The following is an 11490-nucleotide window of genomic DNA, read 5'->3' as shown; positions in this document are numbered from 1 at the left end:
CAAAGTTATTGTTTATCTTGTTTGTTTACTAGTGTTAAACGTATTGCATGCAGCATGGCGGTAGTGTCTGTAGTTGAGAAGAGATTTAGCAGTGTTGATGACAATTTGCTCCTGAGCTGTCAGGCGCCACTGCCTTAGTTATTATGCTGCTAATAAATTGCGAATATTTTTCGGTGTGTTATCCTCATTGAGGTGCTTTGTCGTGTAACGCAGCGCATTTAATAAAGGCTCCGCTTTGATGGCCGGTTGCGCCTGAAGCAAGCGGACACAACCTTTAACGTCTACGTGCGAGCCACGTGCGAAGGCGCCCACTGGATGTACGTGATCATATAATATCACAAGGCCAACCATTACTCGCAGCACCAGCAGATGTGTTTCCTCTCGTTCAATTTGTTGCAGCAATTTACTATAAAAAAAAAAAACAAACAGGTGAAATGTCCATGTGTTGTTTATAAATACTTACGGATTCTCAAGCATTCGCAAGCACACTTTGGCCATTGTACCAAGAGTTTCGGTCGTATTCTCCACATCATCGGCATTGTCGTTGACGAATTTGGATGTCGCCTCGCTGAGCACCTTAAGCATCGGAGTAGCGTGTGCGTAGAATAGGGACATACGATTAGCCAGTTCCGTGCTCACCAACATGTTGTTGGTCTGGTCGATACGTTGCCGACTGACAATGCGACGGTAGTAGCTGAAATCATTCTGTATCGCCGGTGTCTTCATCTGAAAATTACGAATAAGAAATTTACATACAAATATATATATACATACATATGTATTTATGATAAGAATTGTTACTACATAGATACTTATGTATGTATGTACATACATACATACGCTCATTTACTTCAATAGAGTCATAATTGGCTATTAAGAAGATAAAAAACAGGGACCGAGAACGCGTTCCAGTTTTGGTTTAGTTCTGCATGAGAACAAAATGTAATATCAAGAACGCTCCCACAAAAGAATCAAACGGGAACACAAGTATTGAGAGCAGTTTGAACAGAAGGTTTAGCAACGTTTCCGCAAAGAACAAAATGCGAAAAAAAAATCAGGGGAAATCAAGAAATCAAGAAGACATTTCAGTAACGTTTCCAATGGGAATAAAATGAGAACGAAAGTATCGTGAACGGTTCCAAGGAGGATCAAATAAGAACAAAAGTCTGGGGAACGTTCTGCTAGAGAATAAAACGAGATCAAAACTTTGGAGAAATCAACGTTAAGAATGAAAGGGGCGTCTGCGTGTTGCGATGAAAAATCGTTTCAGTGAGAACTATGGTTTTTAATACTAAGCCAGAGGAAAGCTGGATCATTTCAACTTCCAGATCGTTTATCATTAGGGTGAACTGTCCATTTATGGAATAATATTCTGTCATGAAATGCATCCGAAACAAACATTTTTATTTTATTTAAAAACAACCGTTATGTTCGTACTTGATGCACTTATCTATTAGCAGCTTGACTATTTGCATCCGATTTTAAAAACTAAACATGTTTTGAAAAGAAGATTTATAGACCTTTAAATGATGGGTAACACACGTCCATAACCTAGCTGACCCAAGTCGCCAAAAATCAATAAAAATTAGCTAGGAATTAGGTGTCTTTTAGGTGTTAACTGAGGCCTCCAAAATTAATTTAGGTGTTCCATTGGTTTCCGAGAAATTCGCAAAAATGTGTGGGTCAGCTAGGATTACGTAAACCTACTAAATTAGCTTTAGTGGCGTTGAAGAACACCTAAAAGACACCTAGTTTAACAGCTGAAAAACACATTTTTGCGAATTTCTAGGAAACCAGTGGAGCTACTAAACCTAGCTGACCCACACATAATAAAAATAAGCGATGGCTTTCCTCACATCTTTTACTCAATTTATTCAAATAAAATTTAAGTAAAAGGTATACAATTTTAAGAAAAAGCAATTGCTTAGTTTTTATTCATACGGCCCATTATAACTTTTCGGTATCAGTGTAGCCATAAATAACATAACATAAAATGATGAATTAGTACAAGTAGATACTCGAAAGTTTTATGTTGAAGGCTAAAAAATAGCATCATCCTGATGAAAAATTTTTTTGAGTGTACGTACAAAGAATCTGAAGAACCCTTTAAGCAGATCGACATCCTTTGAATAGTCGCATGGCAATGGCAAGCCATTAAACTCATGTGCCCATACTTAACATCTTCATTAGCACGTACTCAGTGCTCATTGCACATTCGACAACCGATACAAAAGATTGTCACTTCAAATAATGCAATTGCTAGCTTTTAAACTCTTTCCTTCTTTGGCATTAAGGTACTTAACGAGTAGAATATATATGTACATATGTATAACCACAACATTATATGTACATATGTACTACATATCGTCGCCTGGGTAAAAGATTGTCGTATGTTACTTTCGGCAGGTTTTCGGCAATCGATGTTAAAGATTCAGGCACAATTTCTCAATTTTTACGTTAAACGCTAGCCAGCTGTATGACATACATATTACAAATCACACACACAGCAAGTAAACAAAAAGCAGAAATTATTGAATTATTTTTTGCTCGTATGCAAAAAAATTGATTCTAATACACCTGTGATATAAATTATTGAATAAAAATCAGCAAATTATTAAACAATTTGTCAATAAGAGTTGTCGTAACACATACGACTATGCATTGTATAGGATTGGTGTGATTTTGTCGTATGTACCATACAATTTGTCACATAAGACAATATTTTAACAAGTAATCAATTTCATCAAACTGTATGAAAATTTTGTCGTATGTAAAATTTTTCGTTACATAGGGCGTGTGTGAATTAGTAACAAAGTTCCATGGGGAAAGTTGTTGAATAATATTTTGACTATGGCGAGACAGTTTTGCCAATCTGCTGTGTGAAATTAAATATTTTTTGACAGCAGTAAATTTTTGATAACCCAGATTTATGTGGAATATAATATTACAAATTGAAGTGAAATTAATATTTTAAGAAAGCATCTACGATCGTTGATTGCAATTCATCAATTTAAGCTTTTATTTATCGAAAAATTACACACATCAACAATCTTTGCGATTGTCAAAATTTTCTATGCATTTGTCAAAAATTTCACTAGCCTCATGACTACTCAAGTCATGTCATGTCATATCAGCTAGTGAAATTTTATTCACCTCATAGTTGTCAAAAATTTATTTGTCGCGAACTTTGTTACCGATTCACACACGCCCATACAACAAAATGTTGACCGAGTCGCTTGCGAACTTGCAAATACGACAAAATTTTACCCAATATCTCGGTAACTAAAGGAGTTATCCAAAACCTGATAGCACCAATAGAAAGATCTTATTTAAAAAAAATAAAACTGCATCTTTAACTGAAAACCATCAAAATGACGGTTATGACAATCTTTTACCCAGGCGGTATTATGTACATATATGTATGCATATATGTCCAACTTATGTAATAGGTAATGTATTTATTACCAATTTTTGCACAAAAGGATTTGCGATTTCGATTGCACGAATCTGAAAAAAGAGTGATTTAAAATAGAAAAATTCCATTTATGTCTAGAGTGGCAATAAGCGAGTGGATTTTCATTCAACTGAATGGTACTTTGGGTTTTGCCTTCGATCCATGAAAAACGAAAGAGAAGTTTCTATTTACGTAAAAACGAACTTTTGGATAAAACTTATTTCTAAGCTTATTTTAAAGCCTTAACTACATCTAATATAATACACTGCGAAGAAATCTATATGTATGCTCAGTGGCGTAGCCAGGATTTCGGGAAGGGGGTCTAGGAAGTCTTCGGGAAGTCTAGAAGCGCAGCCTGTGTGGATACAGGTGGCAACCCTATTCTACTCAAAATATTTCAAAACCAAAACCTTGTTAAACCTTTTTCGACCGACACACATATTGCGATACATATTTAAATTCTGTACTTAATTCCCTTAATTCAAGTCGAATTTAATTTCTAAAACATATGACAACCCTCTTAAATAAAGTGCAGAAAAAAATTTTTACTCAATTTATACCCACACTTTAATAATTCATTTGACATTTAAAAAATTTTAGTTTAACGTTTTACACAGGTGGAAACGCTCTTTAATGGTATAAATGCTCAAACTGAATATTTCTTAATACTCCATTGTTTGACGCCAATATTTCAATATTTTATATAATTTAATTTAATTCGACTTTTCAAACAGATGGCCATCCTGTTCAAATTATTTTTAAACCAAAACGTCGTTAAACCTTTTTCGTTTGACACTTGTATTGTGATACATATTTAAATTATCTAATACTCTTAATTCAAATTGAATTTAATTATAAAATCAGCTGGCAACCCTCCTACATGCAGTTTGGAAATAAGGTTTCATAAAAGTAATTTTGATTTTTATTCATATTGAAGGAATTTATTAACCTATTGCTTATATTGAATCTAAATTTTTAACACGTTGGAAACCCTCTGCAAAATATTTTCAAACCACAACCCCTTTCGTCTGACATCAATATCAGGATATACATCACAATTTTCTTTATTTAAGTCGAACTTTCTTTTCGAAACAGGTGGCAACCCTCCTACATATAATTAACAATTAAAGCCTTCTCAAAACCATTTCGATCGTAACTCATAGTGTAATAACTGAATTAACTTAAAAATAATTTGAATTCAATTTTTTTATCAGGTGGCAACTCTTGAAAAAATAAGTTATTGCGCATCCACAGACCAACCTTTTTAATTTGATACCCCATTTTGTAAAATCGAACGAATGCTACAAATTTTATATGACGAAAAAGTTTTCGCGTATTATATAGCTCAGTTTTTACGTAGAAATCAAAAACCAACAGACTTACATATGTAATGCTGTGCGTTGGGTAACCGCTTACTTCCGTCCATAAATTGGCGCATCAAACGCCAAACAACTGTCAAAAAATCCTCATGCCCGTACAATTTCTTTGGAGCATTCCACAATAACGCGGCGCTAGCGCCGAGCAAATGGAATTTTCATTTTTGACTGGGACGTGTTGAATTTTGGTAATCATCAAATTATTTCGTCAAAAGGGGTATCATATAGACCCCAGTACTACGAATCCGTGAAGGGAAATTAACTTTTATTTTTTATTTATTTTTTTTTCAAAAGTTATCTGTAGTAGAAAACACATTCCGAACAATATTTACGAGATGTTAACTCCTGGCGGCAACTTTAAATGAAAAAACTAAAAACCTTTTTTAAAAATTATTTTGAGTACCAATAATTAAATAATTACGATTTCAGTTTTCAAAATTCGGGCATGTTATATGCAATATTTTTACGCGCACAACTCCTTTTTGAGTAGGCTCTAGCCGTACCAATATCTCGGCTATGTTATTGTACCCACAGTGTGTTCTGTGCGCGCCGAAATTAAGTTTAGTGGTTCTTTGTTCCGTTATCGAATAAGCTTCTTTGTTTGATTTTGTTAAAACATATACATACGTATGTATGTATGTTTGTGATACTATGATAGTGAATTATTTAAATTAAATTAAATTAAATTGATACAAATTATTACTAATAAAATCAAATAAATAACTATTTGATATTTCCGGATTTATCGAATATTGGAAAATAAAAATATGTACTCATGTAGGTTTTAATTTTGCGAGTGCATAACTTGGCGGGTGCACATTTGCTCCCTCCCCTGCACCGCGCCGCGCCGCCCTCCAAGTCTTCTCCGCAAAAACTGGTTTTATGTTTTCCAAACAAAAATTTTAAAAAGCGCAAAAAACCATAATGGCTTTATTTCCATTTCCAGTTGGAAATAAGGCCGTATCGAAATTATGGTTTTATTTCCAATCGCAAAGCGAAATGAAGCCATTATGGTCTTATTGCGTATGGTGTTATTGCACCCCTCCAAAATGATGACGAAGTGATTCCGTATGGAAAATCATTTATGCCCATATATTTGAACAAAATAAACATACTTAGGAGATATCAACCAATACTTCCCATATACCAAACGAAAGGATAACACTTGAATTTTTGGTTAAAGAAAACATAAAGAAAATCAATCGAGCGGTTTTCGTGCATTTTGGTAATAAAAAAAATTGTTTAAACAATTTTTTGCCTTAAAATGCTCAATATTTGTTGAATTTATGTAAAATTTGTAGAAAATAATATTTCTATTGCTCCGAAGAACCTATATCTGCAAATCATAAGTTGCTAGAGCACTTTAAAGGCTCAAAATTGACCCCAAAATAAGCCAATGTTTACCGTTGTTCGTACGACAGAAGCCGAATTGGTAATTTATAAAAATGAATCTGTCGATAGGTTTGTAATTTTATCTTTGAAAGGCCACACTTTTCTTTGAAATCGCTTCATTAGTTCTCGTGCAATAAGCGTGTTTTCGTGAAACTCTAAAAATTACAACTACAACATTTGAGCATAGCCTCCATATCGAGACGTAAGACGTATTCTACGTCAAAACTACCCCAAAAGGATCAACGCCTGGGAGAATTCCCGTGGCGGTTGCTCAAATGATGTAATGTTTCACACTACACTGTACTTAGACATTGGCCAGCCTTTTTAAAGAAAAAAAATTAGATGTGTTTTATGAAATTACACCATTAACTGAAGGTAAGACAAATTAGAAGAATTAACAGTGAGCAACTTATAAACAGTGAGCAACTACCTTGTATTCGTCGAACTTTAAGACAAACTCCAAAATTTCTGCTAGTTGTTTGACTAGTGCTTGTTGAGTCTCCAGATGCTGTGTAGGATTCAGTTTGCCTCCAACTAGTTGGCCCAACAATTTCGGGACGATCTTTTCTAGTTCCAGTGAGTGCTCATAGCACCTCTTCAGCTTCTTTACCAAAGGCAAAACTGCATCCCACGCTTTTTCCTGACATTTCGGTGAAGGATCAGCAATGGCCTCCCGAATCTCCTTGCCAGCACCCTGAAAAAAAAAACATTTTCGTTTAATCCAAAAGTCTCTGCTCATCCAATCTTCTTCAAATTCCTATTATGTCATCATAATTAAGTGATATAAGCAAAAAAATAAAATATACATATTATGAAAGGATTCAAAAGATATCTCGATTATCTTAATTATTAATAAAATATCTTTTCTAACTAATTGTACATACAAACATACATATAGAAAGACCCTATCATCTCATATCGTGGATGAAATGCAAACAAGCCGTAACTAACTAAAATTGTTTATTGCATTAAACGATTTGGAAACTTATATTTCAATCAAATGCATCATAATCAATCAAAAAGTGAATTTTGCATTTCTTGGGTGGTTAAGGCTTTTTGCATTTCAGCCACGATGTGAGATAGGGCCTTTCTATATTAAGGTAACGATATGTAAATACAAAAATTTCTCGTGGCAAAAATTTTGGACGCAAAATCTTTGTTTACTCATCTCAAACAATATTCATTAAACTTTACTGGAAAAAGCATTTAATTTTGAGAAACGGCGAAAGCTCCTATTTTTGTTCAAAATGATATTGTTTGCCACTTACGTTTATTTATTTATTTTTAAAAAATTTCATTTAAAATATAATTCAGTCTAAAACGAAAATCACATAAATAAAAGTTTCAAAGCTTGTACAAATTTCAAAAAACTTAATCTTAAACTTAAACAAATTGTCATAAAAATTTCCAAATTATTAATCAGAATATTAAAAAAAAAAAATCGGGTATGCAGTTTTGTATCCCATTGAGTTTTAGTCTAATAAAGTGTAAGTTTCGAGTCGCTAAAAATTACCGTTGATTTTTTTAGAATTTCATTGGTGGGGGGTTTGCTCATTTTTTTCCATATAACGTGTGATCCACAAAAAAAAATTCTAAACAAATTAACGACAATTTTTAGCGACTCTATTTGGCTTAGATCTGATCATTGGATCATAAAGAAAATTATATGAGAATTGAAGTCGGTTTTGGTTTTTTGCTTAAAAATTACTTGTTTTATATACACTAGTGTTCGGCCAGCGTTTGAAATTCAACATCTAAAATTGAGATGAGTTGAGGTGGCCTAAGCTGAGCCGAGTTGAGTTTAGTTGAGTTACTTGGAAGTAAAATGAGGTAAAATGCGTTGAGCAACATAACAGGATATATACACAACACAACATAACATGTCACTCTTCAATTTTATCCTTTTATTTTTCTTTTTCTTTGTCTCCACCTTTATCTTTATTATTTTCTCTATATTTCTGATATTTTCATTTTTATATTTATCATTTCCTTGACTTTTAACCAGTATGCGATTCACTCCGCGATTTTAACAACTCTTGTTATTGTTAAGTCAGCTAAATGACAATTTTAACTATTTAGCTATTCAGTAAACGTTTCCTTAAGGGCCTTGCCACACGGTCAGTATTTATTGACGTGATCCAAGTATTGATGGATCGTGATCCATATCGCAAAATTTCTAAAAATTTTGAAATCTGGATCGCGTATCGCAATACTGTCAATAAATATTGAACGTGTAGCACTTTCAAAACGCGATCCATACATTTCGTCAGTACATCTTGTACTCTCATAATGCCAACATCGAAAACGTATTCGCTATGCCTTCGCTCCCGTTGCTTAACACCTTTTAAAACAAATTGAAACAATTTGAATTAACATTGGAAATTTTAATATATTTGTGGAATGCATTATCTGTAGATTATTTGTACAAAATAAAAATATTTTCTTGCGTCATAATAAGCGTTCAGCACAAAAATTATGCAAATACTGACGCGATAAATATTGAACATTTACTTAGCATTCGTGCGCGATCCATCAATCCATCAATATGGATCGCGATCCAAATATCGTGATAATTACTGACCGTGTGACAGGGCCCTAAGAACATTCGTTATCGCCAAATCAGCTGTTGTCGTTAACGATAACAAAGGCCGCTAATTTGACGACGTCTAGATTGGTGTTGTTAATAAAACATAAAAGGTACGTTCGACAATTTTTTCGTATGAAAAAAATGCACAGCACCGCTAGCAAAAAAAAATATCAAAAATCAAAGGATCTTTCAGCAACATCAAACTTTAACTTCATTGTACTAAAATTGGATGAGCTTCAAAACCGCATACATCTTTTTTTTATAATTTTCCAATAGGGCGTAAAACAAATATAGAAAACTGGAAGTTAAAACGTGATAATTATATTTTTTTAATCTTACAGGAACTGAATATGCCTTGAATTTAAAAGAATTTAATAATTCAAGTTTTCAATTTAATACATGTACATTGTTTATTAAAAAAAATATAAATATCATATACATATGTATGTGCATATTTAAATATTTCTTTATTAATCATCCTGACATTAGCATAATAAAATCAGTCTTGAAAATAAATATGTACAAAATGTGCATACAGTGATTTTTTTAATAACGGCTTTTTTGCATTTCATCGACGATATGAGATAGGGCCTTTCTATATTAAGGTAACGATATGTACTATGTATGCACATTTACAAAAATTCTTAATTGTCATACAGGATATTGGCCATAAAGCTAAATCTATGAATGAGAACTCTATAAGAAACATATGATTCGACGTGATTCTTGCATATTTTCATTTGAATTTACATTGTATTGTGTGGCAACTCTGTCTATAAAAACTAGCAGGCCCCCTTCTCAAACGCAATAGACTTTTAACGGTAACGCATTTTTACTAGTAGTTAGGGTAGGCTAAGTATTTATTATCTGCGCATACATATACATAAGTATACAAATGTTTTGTACATACCCAGCAAAAACTTTTCTTTTCTTGGTAAGCGCTTACACTTTGTATCGATAAAGTAACGCATTACAATACGCCTCAAAACCAAATTTTTCACTTTCTCGCTTCCCTTCAATGACATGCCCAGGTTTAAGTAATGTGTTCTGTAAACTAGAAGGTATGTGGTGAATTTCGAAAAGTGCTTATCGAGATTCACCACACACTGCTTTCCCACTGCATTACCAGTAATCTTATCTTGAGGCGTATTGTAATGCGTTACTCCATCGATACAAAAAGTAAGCGCTTGCCAAAGAATCAAAGTTTTTGCTGGGTTCTTCATATGTACTAAAGGTCTGCATCGGAATTCAGTTTGTTTCACTGTGAAGTTTTTTTCAAATATGTAAAGTACTCATACTCTAACAAAGAGGGCATGGAAGGAAGAGAAGTGAAGATATTGAGCGCTGTATACATAAAACAAAGTACTCAAACAAATTATGTTCCAAAAAAAAGAGGAACATAAATCAGCAATACCATTCACATTCTTCCATTTGAAGGTAGAAAATATAAAACAAAATGTATATTCATAAGTTACAAAATTCCAAACGCTGAGTGTTTTGTATGTGATGTAAGATATTCAAATCTACTGCACTCTGTTTGGCTAGAAGTTTGAATGAATTCATGCAGCCCTCTAGTATGTATGTATGTCTTCACGTAGACAATAAACAAATTTCAAAATTATGATTGACTGTATGTATCTAATTCTGTAGATATGTGTGTATACATATCTGCAATGTGTAAAACGATGACCGCCGGAAGTGGTCAAGCATATTAGGGAAATCCACTCGAGTGAAACAAGGGTCAGTTGTAAATGGTACTCATGGTCAATGGAATTGGAATTCATTTCATCAAATTTTCCGCATCAAATAAAGCTTAAACACACTCGAGAATAACGAAACCAAAAGACGAATAGAGCGCTCAAAATTCTTAAATGCTGACCAAATTTAGAAAAGAAATTACTCATTACTTGTGGCGCAAAGAGGTTTCTTTATTATTTCGAGCAATATTTATTTGGCGTGAAAGTCAGTTTACTTCATTGTAGGCACTCTTTATTTACATATGTATGTACATATGTGTATATACACTAGGCGACAAATGAAAGTATACACTTTATTCTAATATAATATTCACAATTATTTTCATGAAAAATTGTTTGCCTTATTTATTTATGGGAATATAGTTCATTCTATAATATAAACCATATAAATCAAAGTTTCACACTTAATATAATCTTCACAAAAATTCACAATAATTTTATTAAAATTTTCAACTTTTTATTCAGAATTTCTGCAAAGCAGTTTTATAGCACATTCGATTTTAGTCAAATGAAGCGCAAGTTTCAGCCGCCTAGAAAATCGCGTTGATTCTTGAGATTTTTTTTCTTAGACGTATTTTGCACTTGGCTTAGTGTGCAAACGTGCTAAGTACACTTTTTATGAAAATTGAGATTTTAATGCAGCAAGATAGAACAACTCAAAATACATCATTACAAAAAAAAAGTTACCGTAATGTTGTTCTTACTTGTTGCTATGCAGTTTTATGTAAATGTGCTAAGTCCAAAAAAAATCAAGACAAAATTAAACACGTCCGTGTACACGATAACTCTAGCAAAAACGAAGGTAGGTTGGTATTGAAAATGGGCGAAATCGGACTGTAACCATGCCCACTTCCCACATAAAGGTATTTTCAAAAAATGCAAGAACTGCGATATTTCAGCAAATATTGGATCCAAATTGTTGAA

At 33.1% G+C, this 11490-nt stretch overlaps 1 protein-coding gene across 4 annotated transcripts in view; it reads right to left on the bottom strand.

Annotated features, from left to right (window-relative positions):
• Positions 1-11490, bottom strand: part of LOC118748176 (CYFIP-related Rac1 interactor B) — a 37893-nt gene continuing 26403 nt past the window's right edge. For all 4 annotated transcript variants that reach the window (XM_036482536.1, XM_036482538.1, XM_036482537.1 and 1 more), the window contains exons 3-5: positions 6653-6916; positions 464-726; positions 1-406 (exon numbers count right to left, since the gene is read on the bottom strand). In XM_036482536.1, the coding sequence (XP_036338429.1) occupies positions 142-406; positions 464-726; positions 6653-6916 (792 nt within the window). In that variant the 3' untranslated portion in view covers positions 1-141. The remainder of the gene's footprint in view (positions 407-463; positions 727-6652; positions 6917-11490) is intronic.

The sequence above is a fragment of the Rhagoletis pomonella genome, unplaced genomic scaffold (genome assembly GCF_013731165.1).
Source record: "Rhagoletis pomonella isolate Grant_MI unplaced genomic scaffold, Rhpom_1.0 Rhpom_scaffold_00012, whole genome shotgun sequence".
In the NCBI taxonomy this organism is placed as follows: Eukaryota; Metazoa; Arthropoda; class Insecta; order Diptera; family Tephritidae; genus Rhagoletis; species Rhagoletis pomonella.
The sequence above is the reverse complement of the archived record's forward strand: the minus strand, read 5'-3'. Positions and strand labels throughout refer to the sequence as shown.